General features: G+C 40.2%; 1 protein-coding gene across 1 annotated transcript in view; it reads left to right on the forward strand.

The window, feature by feature from the left end:
* The window catches only part of dhx9 (DEAH (Asp-Glu-Ala-His) box helicase 9), a 72,318-nt gene that overhangs the window by 3,786 nt on the left and 50,144 nt on the right, over positions 1-18,388 (forward strand). The window contains exons 2-6 of the mRNA XM_078218323.1: positions 5,158-5,314; positions 7,202-7,342; positions 9,105-9,207; positions 14,795-14,901; positions 15,763-15,911. Of these exons, the coding sequence (XP_078074449.1) occupies positions 5,204-5,314; positions 7,202-7,342; positions 9,105-9,207; positions 14,795-14,901; positions 15,763-15,911 (611 nt within the window). The 5' untranslated portion in view covers positions 5,158-5,203. The remainder of the gene's footprint in view (positions 1-5,157; positions 5,315-7,201; positions 7,343-9,104; positions 9,208-14,794; positions 14,902-15,762; positions 15,912-18,388) is intronic.

Genomic DNA, 18,388 nt, shown 5'->3' on the forward strand with positions numbered 1-18,388 from the left:
CCCAGTCCAATCTTTTCCACCCAGAGGGTGGTGGGAGTCTGGAACTCATTGCCTGAAAGAATGGTGGAGGCAGAGAGACTCATACCATTTAAGAAATATTTAGATGTGCATTTGAGATGCCACGGTGTACAAGGCTATGGGGTTAGAATAGTTGTGTGGTTTGTTTTTGACCAGCACAGGCGCGAGGGGCTGAGGGGCCTTTTTCTCTGTTGTACATCTCGATGACTATGTATTGAGGTACAGGAGTATAAATACAAAGAAATGATGCCCAACCTTTATTAGTTACTGATTCAGCTTCAACCAAACTATTATCTCCAATTCTGGGAGAATTTCAAAGCTTTAGAGAGGGTTCAAAGGAGATTCCCTAGAATGCATTGGGACCATGGAAACAAGTCTTTAGAGAAAAGGAGCTAAAAGGGAAACCCATATGATGTCAGTAACCGGAGGGCACAACTTGAAGATCATTGATAAAAGAAACCGGAGGGCGGCACAGTAGCACAGTGGTTAGCACTGCCGCTTCACAGCTCCAGGGTCCCGGGTTCGATTCCCGGCTCGGGTCACTGTCTGTGTGGAGTTTGCACATTCTCCTCGTGTCTGCGTGGGTTTCCTCCGGGTGCTCCGGTTTCCTCCCACAGTCCAAAGATGTGCAGGTTAGGTTGATTGGCCAGGTTAGCGGGTAAAATATGAGGGGGTAGGGCCTGGGTGGGATTGTGGTCAGTGCAGACTTGATGGACCGAATGGCCTCCTTCTGCACTGTAGGGTTTCTATGATTTCTATGATTTCTATGAAACATACAGGAGATTATTTTTTTTAATCTTCAAGCTATTATGAAATGTAATGCCTGAAATGAGTGCTGGAACTGATTCATTAGTAAATTTTCAAAAGTTAATTGGATGCACACTTGAAATGGAAACATTTACTGAGCCCAAGGGAAAAAGGAAGTGACATTAATTGGATGCCCTTTAAAGAGCCAGCACAGTGTGATGGGCTGAATGGCTTACTTCTAAGCTGTCTGAATCTAAGATCTTTACAGCATCAATTCTAAAACATAAAATTAACGAAGCATAGAGGTCAGAAAAATTTGTTGATATCTTCAATTACATTATGTAAGTATTTACCTTTCTGGATGTTAAACCCACAGTGCAGGAACTTAGCGCAGCTACTGACTCGATTGCCATGGACAAAGTTTTAGGTGTTGATGTTGTATGGCTCGAACTCATCAAACGTGGGAAGCTTCTGCACAAACTTTTCTGTCTTTTCTGGAGGGTGTTGCAAAGATTGTGATCCCATACGAGAATATGGGTAACTGCAGTGATTCTAACAACTTTGGGGCGTCTCTCTGCTAAGCAAGGTGGAAAAATATTTGCCCATTTTGCCCTTGTCAGCCTGCAGTTCCTAGCTGAGTCTCAGTTTTGTTTCAGAACTGGGAGATCTACAATTGAGATGATCTTTTAAGTCCGGCAGCTGCAAGACAAATGCCATGAATCAAGGAGAGCACTATATATTGCCTTCATTGATCTCACCAACGTATTTGATACTATGAGCAGAAGTGGTCCATTTAAGCTACTGGAGCAAATTGGCTGCCTGCTGAAGTGGCTCCATGTGATTTCCTCTTTCCAGACAACATAATGGGTAAGGTCAGTTGTGATAGGGCAACAACCATTCAAACAGGATTGTGTTCTGGCACTGACATGCTTCGGCATATTCTTCTCTTTGCTGCTGTCATATGTCTTCAGATCATCCACTGAGAGTGTCTACTTACCTATCAGAACTGATGGAAAGCTGTTTAGTCTTCAGTAGCAAATGGAGATCCTTTCATGCCTGTAAATGGTTGATTTGACCAATAGCATCAGAACATCAAATGTTATGGTCTAGGTTGTTTCCATACACCATTTTCAGCATTGGCAATGTGGTGCTGGAAGTTGTTGATAGTGTCATGTATCCAGGTCCACAATTGACAGATATCTATTGCTTGATAGTGAAATGAACATGCATCATAAACGCTACAGCTGTTAAGTCCAAGCTGAGCAACAGTGTGGAACAACAGCAACCTGACTGAGAACACCAGACTGCGAGTCTATTGAAATCTGCTTTCTCTGTGCACTCCCCCACAATGGTGAGATCTGGACATTATATGCTAGGCACGAGAAAAGGTTGAACTGTTCCAACCTTCACTGTCTCAGATGTATCGTCAGCATCTCTTGGCAGGACGAAGTCACTAACTTTGAGATCCTGAAGGGGGCTAAGTCCATCAGCATACACTCATTGCTAAGCCAGTGAAATCTGCATTTGCTTAGCCACGTTCATCAATGAATGATGGCCATATACCCAAAGACCTTCACAACAGTGCATCACAACCTCCTGGGTGTTCATGCTTTTGCTACATGGGCACTCCCAAGTGAAATATAATGATGGTGAACATTTCCTGACAACTGAGAGATAGTCAGTAGTGGCCATGATGCCTGGGGGCTGTTTTGAAGAGGCGAGCAGAAAAGAATAGCACAGCTGACCGAGGAGAGTACCCAGAGAAATCAGGCCAGAGGATCGAATGCCCTGTCAGCCAACTGTCTAATTTTCAGCAAGTGTGGTAGAAACTTCCAAGCCAGAATGGGGCTTCTGAGCCACACTGGGCAATGCTTAACAGAGTTGACCACCATAGCGTGAGTCACTGCCTCATGAGAGGGAAGCCTGCCGCCATGTAAATATTTAAAACCGAAATGCAAATGCACAGGAAATCTGATAGCATCTGTAGAGAGAACAGGCATTCAGTTTTTTGATTTGTATCAAAAATAACACACAAGCCTAATAATGGAATTCGAAAAAGCTGCTGGGAGGGGAAAAACAAAATGGCAGAACATAAAAGCAGAGAAATATTAGTGTAATAATTGGATGGTGTAACTGATCTAGATATTTGAACACCATTTTTCAGACATTTTTGAAAGGAAGAGCCACAAGGAGAGTGGAACCTTCAGTCTTTTTTACATTTGTTTACATTGGGTCACATGAGTTGTCCTGGGATGCCCCAACATTGATTCTGGACCCCATGAACTCTCAACAGGTCAAATGTGGGCAAGGAAAGCAAATCAAATAAAAATACTGTGGCTACAAGAGCAGATAAAGGCTTGGAATCATATGGTGGGTAACTTGCCATCTAACTCCTCAAACCTGTCCACCATCTACAAGGCACAAGTCAGGAATGTGATGGAATACTCTTCACTTGCCTGGATGAGTGCAGTTGCAACAACACTCGAGAAGCTCAACACTATCCAGGACAAAGCAGCCCGCTTGGTTGGTACTCCTTCCACAAACGTTCACTCCCTCCACCACCGATGGAACAGTCGCATTAGTGTATACCATCTAAAAGATGTACTGCAGGAACTCACCAAGGCTTCCAAACCATGACCGCTACCATCTAGAAGGACAAGAGCAGCAGATACCTGGGAACACCACCACCTGAAGGTTCCCACCTAAGTTACTCACCATCCTGACTTGGAAATATATTGATGTCCCCCTTGATCATGGAGCGAATTTGAAGTACCTTGTCTAAGGGAAGTGACTGTCACCTGGCCCATGTAACCTCCCTCCCCAATGCACTGCACTGTCTGAAGCTGATCAACTCTGAACCACCAAGTTTGTCATGTTGCTGACACTTACTGTAGATGTGACTGTTGTGGATCACACTGATGTACACCAGCACGCACCCCCATCCCCATGCTGCAGATTCTACAAAGCATCTGCTCTCCATCTTTACTGTGTATGATGCAATAGAAATATTGCATTTAGAAATACCACTGAGCAATTATTTGTAGTTAGATCAAGAGGTTTATCTAGTTAACCTATAAATTTAATACAATACTATTTATCAGTATCTGTTTAAACTACTGCCCCCTTTATAGAGAGAAGAAAATAATATCAAAATAAATTACTGGGGAAAGTTGCCCCTGAGAGACACAGTACCTGTGAAGCTGTCTGCCCATTGAAAAAATAAATTGCCTTCTCTCAATGGCATTTTTAAAGGTGATGGTAGTTGACCACTGAGGAGCAAGAAAGAAATAAGGTAAAAAGGAAAATTTGCATTGACGTCACTTCACGACCATCACAATGTCTCAAAACGCTTACAACCAGTCATGTGTCACTGTAATGTAAGGAATATGGCAGCTTATTTTCACTCAGCAAATTCCCAAAAACAGCAATTGCTAATTGATTTTTTTGTGATGTTGATTAATAAATATTAGTTTGCACCGGTTCACGTGTTCCCCAGAAACTTGCCCTTTTTGCAATCTTGCTGAGTCCATGGACCATGTTATAGGCTGCACTCCCTTTTCAGTTACCTTAAAAACTTTTTATTGATGTTTTATTTGCACTTCAGTCCCACGCTCCTGGTCTATGGGCACCCAGTGGGGGGGGGGGGGGGGGGGGGGCGGGGGTAGGTGGGGGACCTCCTAGTGAACCTGCTCCTAGGCCTGGCCAAACTTGCCATCAACAGATCCAGTCAGCGGGTGACCGAGGGGATCATCCGACTGTGCTCCTCTACTGCGGCTACATTTGCAGTTGGGTATCTCTGGACAGGGCGCATGCGGTGTCCGAGGGTACTGTTTGTGGCCTTCTGTGCTCATTGGGCACACAAGAGCTGAGGTGTATTATTGACCCCTTCAATCACATTTTTAGTTTGATGTTTTAAGTTTCCTTTCTGCTTTGTTTTCTGTTTTGGGCGGTTCCCTTTTTGGGGCCTGGACCTTTTAATTTATCCCTCAGTTAATTTGATTTGATTTATTCATTTAGTCAAAAAGATTGACCAGTATCCCTGGTCCTCTTTGAAATAATGCAGTGGGATCTTTTACAACCAGTCAAACAGGCAGGTGGGGCCTCAGTTTAATGTCTCATCTAAAAGATAATGAAATGCTCCCTCCATACTGCATTGGGGTGTCTGCTTAGGTTTGTGCACCCAAGTCCTGAAGTGAGACTTGAACACATACCTGTGACCAAGAGGCATTTGCACTACCACTGGAAGCATAGCAGAGATGGGGTAATGTAAGCAAACAAAAAAAACACTTTCAAAAGTGGACTCGTAACAAAATGTTCTAATTAACTATGCCTTGCAAACTCCTTCCATGTTTCTATTTTGGTTTTTCATTTAATGCTGTTCCATTTTCACAGGGAGCAAATAATTTGCATTGATACTGGCAGGGACTGAAACGGAATCATGACAGATATAAAGAATTTTCTGTACGCTTGGTGCGGAAAGCGCAAGGTCACTCCAAGTTATGACATCCGTGCAGCTGGTAACAAGAATAGACAAAAGTTTGTTTGTGAGGTATGATACTTTTAGTTTTCTGTTTAAATTGGTGTCCATGGAAAAAACTGACTTGTTTGCAGAAATGTATCGATTAAGGAATAAATAATCTGTGGAGTGTGATATTTTGACCTTGACCCAGCTTTGATCATTATTGAAAGCTGTTTTTGGACCTGCGGTAATTGAAATTCTTTCCATGTAGAATTTTGATTTAATTTGATTCCCTTTGTAAGATGCTGGAAAGATTTCTTTTCATTAAATCACTTTCCTTTCTCTTTCCCTCGTGGGGCTGATTAACATTTCAATTTAATGTGTTTTAGCCAAGCAGGGCAATTTTACAATCGCCTTGACATTAGTCAAGTTGATTAAATGTCATGAGTCTTCCTCATGACCTGATGCAAAACTGTGGAGGGTGATTTTTTTTTTAACTGCAGTTTATCCATTAGGGTTTCCCTTCAGCTTTTCCTCATGAACATTTGTACTCTCTATGTTAACTATAATATTCATGCCATTTAAAAAGAAATCCTTGTAATTCTCAGATTAAGCAGCACCAATGGAGACAGAAACAAAGTTAACACAGGTTACTCTGTTTTTCTCTTTCCAAAAATGTTGTCAGAGCTGAGCTTTTCAAGTATTTTTTGCTTCTATTTCAGATTTTCAATAGCTGCAATTTTAAAAAATATTTTTGCCACTGTTTATTCTTCGCTATTTTTGCATGGGAGTGTATCCTGGTACGAGCTCATTATGTCCCATTTATTTACCCTTCAAACCTGGTAGTCAACTCTGAAGATTTATGTTTGACTGGGAACGGAATTGAATAGGAAATTTAGACTCACCTTAAGTCTCTGGAGTTTTGGTGCTTTTATGAGAGACCATATTTAAGAGTCTGTTTAATTCTAGCTAAATTTAGACTGGGTCTTTGTTTGTTTGAAATTTTCAGTGGTTTTGAATCTAATGGGATTCTTGGTCTTTTAATATCACCAATCAAGTAGTTATTGTCATGATGGATAGGATGGGAACCTAAGAAGCTATTGCAAGTACCTACCCTACTGATTGCTATCTCTGGTGAATCAGACTGCAGTTCACTTGCTCAAGGGAAGAGGATTCCTACATTAGGCTTACAGTTAACGGCACAAAAGAATAGATTAGTTTAAAATGTTTACTGTTCAGTAAAGAGGTATGATGTGGCAATGCTGGCATTGGATTGGAGTGGGCACAGTAAGAAGTCTCAACGCCAGGTTAAAGTCCAGCAAGTTTATTTGGTAGCACGAGCTTCCGGTGCGCTGTTGCTTCCTCAGATGAGTCACCTGATGAAGGAGCAGCGCTCCGGAAGCTCGTGCTACCGGATAAACCTGTTGGACTTTAACCTGGTGTTGTGAGACTTACAGTAAAAAGGTAGGCATTGAATGGAACAATTTATGCATGCAATTGCAAATAAAGCTACAAAATATGTTAGCTCAAGTACAGTTAATACATTGTCTGCCAAGTAGACAGCCACACATATTTGCAAAGCTTTCATTTCCCCTGGTGTTTGGTTTATATTCCATTTTAATTTGCAGCTGTGCCCTCTCTCCTGTAATGTAATTTTATGATATTGACCACTTTTTAAAACAAGTTATCATTTTCTTCCCTTTCCACAGCACTTGCTTCTTTGTGTTAAGTAGTTTTTTTCACAAGGTAAAGTCACTGATTACAAAATAATGGGCCCCATTCTTCTGTGACGTTGTTGGCAACATTAGGGTCGTTATTTTCAAAAGTGATCTGAAGTATCCACATCAAAATACAGACCCAACTTTTGATCTTTTACATGTCCTTGTATAAACTAGCTGCTTAGATGGACAGTCAACAAAAAGGTATTTGGAAAGCGGAAATGGAGACTGCATTCATCCACAACCCAATTTTATTTAGGTTCGGATAGATGGATTTAATTACACTGGTATGGGAAACTCTACCAGCAAGAAGGATGCCCAGACGAATGCTGCCAGAGACTTTGTCAATTATCTTGTTAGGACTGGAGCGATGAAAGCAGATGAGGTTCCCAATTTAAAGGTTAGTACATGTTTGCTCATTTTTTCCTTCAAACCTAGTTAATGCAGGTAACGAGTAAAATAGAAATTTTATTTGTGACCTTTACTACTTTTTGCGTTGTAGCAGGTCTTTGCTGTTGAGCCAATTCTATGTTAAAAATATTAAGGGATGCAGGCACTTTTTTAAGAAAAAGCTTTAATCATTCTTCTAGTAGTTGGGATGCTTTTAACTATATTCTTTTTCCTTTTCTCCTTGAACGCCTTTATAAAAAAATAGCTTTGATGTAAAAGTTTGTGGATTGTACACGGGTTTTAGAACAGTATTACAAATTACAGAGTAGAAATTTCATGTTTGCTGTTGCTTGAACTTTTATGTGAAATGTATGACTAAAACCTGCAAGTGTCTCTAGCTTGATTAATTACAAAATTTTAAAGTTTACATTAAAAGTTGCTTTGTCATACAGAACTTGAATATAGCTGAAAAGAGAGAGACGCAAGCAAGCACTAAGGCATTAGCTCATCACTGAGTACAGCTAATCACAGTGTGAATTCGGTGGGTGAGGGAATTCACTGCAGTGAAGGAGGAATAAAACATATAATGAGGGTGGTAGATGGGCCTTTTTTAACTGAATAGTGGAGAGACATGATGGTATGAGGGGAGATGTAGAAATCAAAGGATAATGATAAGGACCAGAACAGGGTTGTGATTTGGATGAAGGTAACCAGAATGTGACAGGAAGGGACAGAGTACAAACTTATTGCACCAGAGCAGGCCAGAAATTGCAAAAATGGTAAAAAGACAGGCTTAAAGACTTTGTATCTGAATACATTAACAAAATGAATGAACTGTTAGCAAAGGTAGTAATAAATATGTGAGACCTGATAACCATTACGGAGACATAGTTGCAGGGGGACCAAGGCTGGGACTTGAATATTGAAGGCTATTTGACATTTCAAAACAATGTGCTGGGGAAAGGTGTGGAGCAGCTCTACTTAAGGATGTCATTCGTACAGTGGTGAGAGATGACCTTAAATCAAAAGAGAAAGATGTGGAATCAGTTTAGGTAGACATAATTGTGGTCACATGTGGGAGTAGTTTGTAGGCTGTCCAGCAGTAGTTACACAGTAGGACAAAGTATACAGGAAAGAGGTAAATGGGGTAAGTGAGAAAGGTATTGCAATAATTAATCTACATGTATATTGAGTGAATCAGATTTCATAGAATTCATAGAATCTCTACAGTGCAGAAGGAGGCCATTTGGCTATTGAGCCTGCACCAACAACAATCCCACCCTATCCCCTTAATCCCCACCTATTTACTCTACTAGTTCCCTGACACTAAGGGGAAATTTAGCTTGGCCAATCAACTTAACCCGCACATCTTTGGATTGTGGGAGGAAACCGGAGCACCCGGATGAAACCCACACAGACATTGACTTGAGATTGGCAATCAATCAGCACCCTTTTCACCTGTGATATAAATTATGATAATTTGAAATTTGTTATTCTTGCATTTGTCCTGATGAGGGCAAGACAAAAGGCTTTGTTAATGTATCTCTCTTTTCAGCAAAATTGAACTTTATATAGATGTATGTGTTTAACTTCAGTTAGTTCCTTTAATCAAGTTCTTGGTTATGGCAGTAATTTTATGGCTTCAATTAGAACCACTCTTTACACTAATCTATCTGATGACTTGTCCATCCATGTATATGTGAGTAGGCTTTTGATAGATGTAATTTTAAATTTAAATCAATGTTGATGGTTGCCGCCTTTAATTTTGATAGGGAATTGAACCCGATGCTGTTGATAGTGGTCAAAGTGTTGTACCAGGAGAATTGCCATCCAGTGTTCCCAGTGCTCCTCACTTGGCTGTGAAGAGTGAAACCGGTGAGCCTTTCTGAAATTTTTTTGAAGTAGGGCTATTTCCGGCATTTATAGTACACTGAACAAATTCCTTCATGTTTGGGAGGTGCTGGTAGGAAATGAAAGCTAATTCAAAGAACATAAGAACATAACATAAGAAATAGGAGCAGGAGTAGGCCATCTAGCCCCTCAAGCATGCCCCGCCATTCAATAAGATCATGGCTGATCTGATAGTGGTTTAGTTCCACTTACCCGCCCGCTCCCCATAACCCTTAATTCCCTTATTGATCAGAAATCTATCTACCTGTGACTTAAACATATTTAACGAGGTCGCCTCCACTGCTTCAATGGGCAGAGGATTCCAGAAATTCACTACCCTCTGAGAGAAGAAGTTCCTCCTCAACTCTGTCCTAAGCTGACTCCCCCTTATTTTGAGGTGTGTCCTCTAGTTCTTGTGGAGTTGCAATCAAGTATTTTATTTAGTGAAGCATCAATTAACATTTTCACCAAATAAGCCAAAAACAGCTTATGTTCATGCAGTAATATCTGTTTTGATTCATCCACTTGGGTTTTTCTTTTCATACTTCATGCTAACTTTGTTGCAGTTACTTCCCTCACAGTTCAGAATTTGTCATATACTATGAAGCACTAATATAGTGCCATCTTTTTTTCTTGCAAGAACAAACTCATTACGCTTGAACTGTGTAGAATAACTGGCCAAGCTTCTCCTCATTTTTTTCGTATGTTTGAGTCTCTGGAAAGAACTTGTACAGTAGTTATTGTTGGATCGTATGTGAAACATTGTGAAAGTTGCAACAAAGAATTAAAAAAATAAGTTTGACTAAGTTCATAGATACACTAAGTATCTTTCTTGAGAATTATTCTGATATCTTACCCTCCCCAAAAGAAAACATTTCTATGTTTAATTAAGAAATGATACAGCGAATGACCGAGAAGTCAAAAACAAATTGATTTGACATGTTAATTGCCATATCTACTGTCTTCGTAGGATCCTTTTCCATATCACTTTTAAGCACTTTTACAATTTGTAAATGTTATTCTTTTGCTGCTTCCAACTTAACTTCCTTCTCAACTTTTATATTAACTTGTTTGACCAGTGCGTATTAGGATTTTAAATGCATCTCATTTAATGAATATTGGAAGCGATAGATGGCCCTTCAATGAATTCTGAAGTATTTTATTCCATACTTTTCCTTTCCTCCACTTTGACATCACTACCCCAATAAATGCTTCAGCAATTTTTTTAATCAACACCCAAATTTTACTGTGAGTTGCAATCCCCCAAGGGTCTCTAACAATGGCTTTTGGAAATTTAAATTTAAATTGTCCACTTGAAAAATACTCCTTTAAGACAAAAATCTGTGATCAGGCATGATTTTGTTCCTCTAAACCAGGGGTCTCCAAACTACGGCCCGCGGGCCACATCCGGCCCGCAGCGGGCTAACATCTGGCCCGCAGCCAGTGGGGCGGGACGGGATTCCCGCTGCCGAAAACATTCCCGCATCCGGAACCCTGCCGCTGACTCAGGATCCGGACGCAGGGACGGAAGCCACAGGCCGGACATTTGCTGTCGCTCCGCGCAGTGTCTGATGGACCCATGGGAATCCCCACCCTCTTTACCGGCCTGTTGTCCAATCAGAGCTGCTGTCCTGTGACTGACAGTTCATTAAACGAATCAGCAATTGAGACATCTGTTATCCAATTGCCCCTCTGCATTGACTGAGTGACAGCTGCTTTATCCAATCCGTAAGCTCCATCTGTTTGAAATGAGCAAGAACAATGACAATGATGGTGGCAATTCAGACCAATTCAGATATGGAAGGAAAAAATAAAAGAAAAGTGGTCAGTGAGTGCCACCTGTTTAATGAAGAATGGGGTGTAAAGTACTTCTTTGTACAAGCAGTTGATAAAGCCTTGTGTGTCATATGCAACGAAACTGTTGCAGTTTTGAAGGAGTACAATGTACGTCGGCACTATGAGACCAAACATGAACCAAGTTATTCCCAATTCACAGGAACACAGCGTTCAGAAACATTTGAATCAATGCAACGCAGATTGCTTTCCCAACAAGCTTTTTTTATGCCGAAGATAACTGAAAATGAAGCTTTAACCAGGGCCAGTTACAGACTAGCTTATGTGTTGGCTAAAAGAGGAAAGCCATTCACCGATGGAGATCTCATCAAAGAGTGTATAATGGAAGCAGTGGAAGAGTTATGCCCAGAAAAAGCAAATCTGTTCAAAATCATCAGTCTTGCGCCAAATACTGTTGCTCGTAGAATTGAGGATATAGGAAGCAATATATTTCATCAAATTGCAGACAAAGCAAGAAATTTTCAGTTGTATTCTCTCGCCCTTGATGAATCGACTGATGTGTGTGACACATCACAACTCCTAGTATTCATCCGTGGCGTCGACAGTGAATTTAATATGACGCAAGAATTAGCATCAATGCATAGCATGCACAGCACAGTAACTGGAGAAGACATCTTCAAAGAATTGCAAAAAACTGTTAGAATATAACCTGGAGTGGAATAAACTGCAATGCGTGACAATTGATGGAGGAAAGAACATGTCTGGGGTGAAGAAAGGTTTGGTTGGACAAATCACAAAAGCTTGTGAGGTTGTTGGATTCTCAAAGCCCATGTTTCTGCATTGCATTATCCATCAACAAGCATTGTGCGGAAAATATGTGGATATGTCTTGCGTTCTGAAACCTGTTGTTTCAACAGTGAATTTCATTCGATCTCACGGCCTTAATCATCATTTATAAAACTAATTTTTTTTCTTTGGCCCCCGAAAATGTGTAAAATATACAATGTGGCCCTCATACTGAAAAGTTTGGAGACCCCTGCTCTAAACCCAATGAGATGAAGTTCACATGTCATGCACAGTAAGAGACTTGCTTTTACAGAGCAACATTCACATCCTCTTGGACTCAAGTGATCTGAGAAAATGAACTTCTGAAGTACAATCATGAGCAATCAATTAGCATGCAGCAAGGTCTCACAACAATGAGCTAAATTACCAACTCATTTTTGTGGCTTTGGCTAAAACATATTGGGACAACTCTGCTTTTATTAAATAGTGCCTTAAGATCATTTTCATTCACTTAAGTAGGCAGAGAAGACACCTGTTTTATGTCCCAAGCCAAAGGCAACAGGTTTTCAGTACAGTAACTAGTCAGCCTAGATTATGTAGCCAAGTTTTGTAGAGGCTCCGAAATGAGACCCCAGCAAGTGCCAGGTAGTGATTATCTCCACTCGACATTGAATTCCATTGCCATCATTGAAATGTTCCAGCATATACATCCTGGAGGTCACTATTGACCAGAACCTTAACTGAACCAATCACGTAAATACTAATCGAGCAGATTAGAGGTTGGGTATTCTATGGGAGTAACTCCTTTCCGGACTCCTCAAACAAGTTCAGCATTTTCAAGGCAAAAAGCAGAAGTGTGAAGGAATACTTTCACTTGCCTAGATGAGTGCAGCTCTAATAAAATTCAAAAGGTTCAATAACATCCAGAGCAAACAAGCCCACACAATCAGTACCCTATCCACCATCGTAAAGCATTTGCTCCTTCCACCACTGGTGCATTGTGTTCAAAATCATGGATTGTTTTGATAGTCTCTTGGCAGTCTTCTGTATCGTGTGGCAATGATTTACAACTTGATCAATTATCTGCCCCATTCTGGCATCTGCTGCATATTCTGCAGATGAACACAATGGGCTGAGAGAGTGCAAGCTTTGCTGAGCTCTTTTCTCTAGGCTCTCTTCTCAGCCAGTTGAGATTTCCACTTCATGTTGCTGTCGGGACAAAAATACAAAAGTCTGAGGTCATGTACCAACTGACTCAAGAACAACCTCTTCCCTGCTGCCATCAGACTTTTATATTAAATTGATCTTTCTCTACACCCTAGCTATGACACTTAACACTCCATTCTGCACCCCGCTTTCTTCTCCTCTATCTACTCTATGAATGGGATGCTTTGTCTATAGTGCACAAGAAACAATGCTTCTCATTGTATGCCAATACATGTGACAAATCGAATCAAATCTTCCAATGTTCTTCCAGACAGTCAGCCTCTAGAGTTGTAGCTGTCGGCAACTCTCTCCAACTTGTCTGTTTTAGTGTATGCAGTCTCCATATCTTCATATCTCATTTGCACATGTTTTTGTAGCAGAGATGTTGATATCCAGTGGGTCGTGACCCAGTGGCTACTTCTGTGTACGGAAGGTTTTTGGGTATATAGTTGTCATCCATCTGATGAACATGGCTGAGCAAGCACAGATATAATTGGCTTAAATGTGAGTGTATGCTGGAGGAAGTAGCACCCTCCAGGACTTCTGACTTGATGATCTTGCTATGTCAAGAGATGCTGAGGATACATCAGAGACAGCAAAGTTGGAAACTGTTCAGCAGTTTCTTTTGCCTAGTATTTGTTGTCCAGGTCTCACCACTATAGATGAGGACACGGGCATGATAGACTTAGTTTGGTTTTCTCAGTCAGGCTGCTGCTGTTCCATGCTCTTGCTCAGCTTGGGCATAACAGCTGTAGCTTTTGAATCTGCATCAAGCAACAGATTGCTGGTGATTGTGGAGCCAAGCTATGTGAAACTATCAAAACCTCCAGCATCATATTGTCAGTGCTGATTCTTTTTGAATACTCTTTCACAGGATATGGGCAACACTAAGTGGGCCAGCATTTTGCTGCCCATCTCTAATTGCTCTTGAGATGTTTGATGGCAGTACCTTGGGCCATGATATTTGTCCGCCTGCTGCTGATTGGCAAACCCAACTCTTTACAGATGCGAGTGTGTCTGCCATGTGCAGGCGTTCCTCTACATGGAATGCTAGTGCGGTATCATTGTGTTGAGAAACTGTGTTGAGACGTGTCATGTCTTTGCCTTGGATCTGAGGCAGGCAAGGCTGAACACCTTCCCGTCAGGCCTGGAATGTTAGATGACATGAGGGCAGAGTAAATAAGGAAAAGCTCTCTGGTGGCAGAAGTGTTGATTATGGAGATCACAATTTAAGGTGATTGGCAAAAGAACCAGAGGTAACATGAAACATTTTTAAACCCAGTTGTTGTGATGGGTAACACACTGCCTGAAAGTGTTGTGGAGAAGTAGATTTAATAGAGAATTGGATAAATACCTAAAAAGGGAAAAAATATGATTGGGGGAGGAACAGGATTAATTAAATAGCTCTATCAAAGAGGCAGAATAGGCACAGTGGGCCCAATATCCTCTTATCCTCTTTCATTTTATGGTTCTATTAAGGTTGATCTGGATTTAAATGTGGTAAGTTTAAATCTCCAAGCACCACAGCTTAATTGAAGAGAATAAGCTAGCTTATGCATCGTGGTGCCATGTCCATCACTTGTAAGTCCAGTGAAAACAAGCTTGCCATGAGTCTAAAATAGCACTGGTTTGAATTGATAAGATTGTTGTCTGTGGGATGTATGCGTCAGGCACCAACAACTCGAAAGTAATATCAGAGTGCCTTTAAACTTGGTCTGAGTGTATTGTAGAAAAGGTTAATAATGTTCCTTAATAAATATTGCTTAAAATGATTTTGCTGTTATAGATTCTGGCTTTGGAGGAAGCGGGGCAGGAGGATTCGGTGGTTATTGGGAACGTGGAGCCAATCTGAAGGAATATTATGAGAAGAGAGATGAACAAGAAGCCCAAGCAGTAAGGGACATGTATATGATAAGTACAGCTGTAATGTGACTGTCTCCAGTAATTCAATATGTTCACTAAGATAGTTTGAGAAATATTTTCTACACAACGCATCCTAATAAAAACAAACACAATAGCATTTCCTGCAAGAAAAATACTGCGAATGCTGGAAATTGGAAATAAAAACAGAAATACACAGCAGGTCTGAACATTTTCGCTTGTTGCAATTTTGAATTCAGATTGAACCAAATTATATTGTAAAAAAGATGAAGTCTGAAATAAAAGTTTTACAGATGTCTTTAGTTGGAATTGTGAATTCAGAAATATATTTGTGCCTATTTGCATTTTAGTCTTCCTGATAAACTGCATAAATGATGGAATAGACAATCGGAAATGATACTCCCTGGTGTCTTAGTGGGTCAGTGCGTGGCATGGTGTGGCATTGGGTTACACAAAAAGTTTGATCTCTGATTTGTAATGAAGTAACTGAGTGATGATAGTGGCACTGCAATTGGTATTGATATTGTTGGGTTTGGAAATGAGCAGATTTTCACTTCTCGAAGGGTAGGGATATAAACTGCATGAAAACATGATTTTGCTCTAATGGATCCGAGGTGCAGGGATTCTGACCAACCTAGTTAGACCTGTCTTTCCCTTTCAAGGTATAGCACTGGTTGATAGCTAACCACAGACCAAGGGTGAGCCTGAGTACCTCAGCATGTTTGGCAGTCCACTTAGCCATTACAGAAATAATTCTATTTCTTCACAGTATTTTTTATGTGTTGAAAATATAGCCACGGCAATTTGTATAACAAAAAAATGAGGAAGATTACTTTTGCATAACTTTTTGTAACAAATAACTCTTTTTCCTAGACTCTGGAATCTGAAGGCTTGGATTTGAATGCTGGCCTTCATGGCAATTGGACACTTGAAAATGCCAAAGCTCAACTTAACCAATTCTTCCAAAAAGAGAAGATTCAAGCAGATTATAAGTATTTACAAGTGGGACCTGACCACAACAGGTTTGATATATTTTAATTGTGGACTAGTCAGTTGAGCAATGCAGCAATAATAATTTTCATGATTTTCATGTTGTGCAATTCTGAGATGGTAAATTAGTATCCCATTCATCCCCACTTTTCAAGTGAGGTTAAATGGGAACAATGCGACTATGGCTTCCCATGGATATGCCCGTAGTGGATTTGCAATTCTGCTTGAAATAAAAATAGTAATCCTTTTAGAAACCACATAATAAAGAATAGAGCAACTTTTAAAGTTCATCTAGTTAAATGAATAAATGTTCCAGAGTAATATTTTATCTGTCATATTCAGTAAATCAAATGTATATTATTCTTATAGATCCAGAAGATAATTACTTCAGTCATTTGTAAGAATTACAAAAGTTGCAAACTACTTAAGTGTAAAGTTGGTTCAGTGTAGTACATATGTCTCTGAATCAGAAGCTGAATTGAATACAGACTTCAGAGATTTAAGCACATATTCTAGACTGACACTTCAGTGCAGGACTGCAGAAGTGCTGCACAGTCAAGGATGCTGTCTTTTAGATTAAATGGTGAACTGAGTCCGTCTACCCCCTCTGATGAATATAAAAGATCCTGTGTAAAGATTGTCATACGAGTAACATCGTCCTGGCTAACATTTATCCCTCAACCAATCTCTCAAAGAAGAAGTAAGGACAGAAAATGCTTGAAAATCTCAGCAGATCTGACTGCATCTGCGGTGATAGAGAACAGAGCTAATGTTTCATAAGGGCCAACAAGTTCTAATTGTTTTTCTCATTATAACAATGAGAACATCTCAAATGTATTTTATTGAGAGGTGCTTGGTAAACTCAGAGGATATAAGTGGTGCTCTTCAAATGCTTATTTACTTTTTTCTTAAGCTGCTAGGATTTCTTGTATTTTTACTTTTCTAAATTGGGCACCAATTCACTTTATATTCAAAATTGAAAATAATTTGAAAATGCTTCAGGAATCGGTTGCAATGTTTTTTTTTTTGGCATGATTCAGACTTACCCAGATGGCAAAGATGCATTATGCATAAAAATGAACTTCTTTACTAATTACTCAAATTCGTTCTCCTTTCTTTTGGTTTTTACCTAGTTGTCCTGGGTCCTAGAGGATGTGTGAGTAGTAACTGAGAAAGATGACCCGGTAATCTCTCAGGACATTGCAATGCCTTTCTGAATAATACTAGTTTGCATAAAAGCTTGACCTTTTTTCAAAATGTATTTTTATTGAAGATTTTTTTCATTTTATACAAATAACGCAACAAACTCTCAAAGATTGGTGCAGTAAGGCAAGATCATTTTCAAACAAGCATGTGTAGGAAAAGAGAGGAAAAGGAAAATTACCAATCCAGTTGGTTCAGATTATTCATTGTATCCAGCACCTCCCATCTCACAAGGAACAAAAGGATATATTGAAGGTTGGGGGGAATATTAGGACAACAGGATACGGCCACAATTGGCTCAGTGGTGCACAACTAAGCTTGCAGGATAATGGCGACAGAGCCACGGAACTTACAGTAAACTTGTTGGAGTAAACTAGACCATGAAGAGTCCAGACTTTAAGATAAAGGGACCCATGCTTTACGGAATGTATCTGATTTAGCTCAAAGTAAACTAGTTACGAATTCCACTGGTATACATTCCAGAATGATTTTATGCCGTATCCGAATTGAAGGGGCTTATCACTAATCCATGGGCAAAGAATATTCTTCCGTGTTGCAAATAGGATCTTATACAGCCTTTTCTCATTCACATTACTGATCCCTTTGTCTGGGAGACCCAGTATCGAATGCAAGGGATTGAACTTTAAGGCCACATCAAAGATCCTCTAAAGCTATTTAAGAACATTGAACCAACAGGCTTTCATTTTGACACGGGACCAACAACAGTGCAGGTAATCCTCTGCGCCCACCTCGCATTTCTGGCACAATGAGGATTTGGCCAGGTCAACCCTGTGCACAAACTTGGAGTAATATGCAGGCAGTGCAGTATTTTAAGCTGAGTTTTTGTTTTGTTTTATTCCAAACTGAAATTTTATTACTACATTCTCAAATACCACCCTATGTCCCCTTGTCAAGATTTACTGCGAGGTCTCTTTCCCAAGACCACAGTGTCCAATGTATTGTAAAATCTAGAGCATAGTGGGTCGGAAAATTTGGGCTCCACAGATAGCATCTAAAAGAAGAGTTGTTTTAAGGACAAAGTCCCTAAGTTGCAAATATCTAAAAAGGAGTGTTTTGGAAAATCAACATAGCTGCTCAAAAGATAATAGGGTAATGCCATCAATTGTGCGCCTTAATCTACAGAGTCCTCTATCCTCCAGACATCAAACCACGATTCATGCGACCAGGCGGGAAATCTGGATTACCCTGATCTCCCCTCCAACTCATGGACAATGATGTACGTCCCACTTAATGGAGGCTAGTAATGGAGGAAAGTCCACCTTTGAGAACTGCTGAAAACCAGGGG

Source organism: Mustelus asterias, chromosome 8 (assembly GCF_964213995.1).
Source record: "Mustelus asterias chromosome 8, sMusAst1.hap1.1, whole genome shotgun sequence".
NCBI lineage: Eukaryota > Metazoa > Chordata > Chondrichthyes > Carcharhiniformes > Triakidae > Mustelus > Mustelus asterias.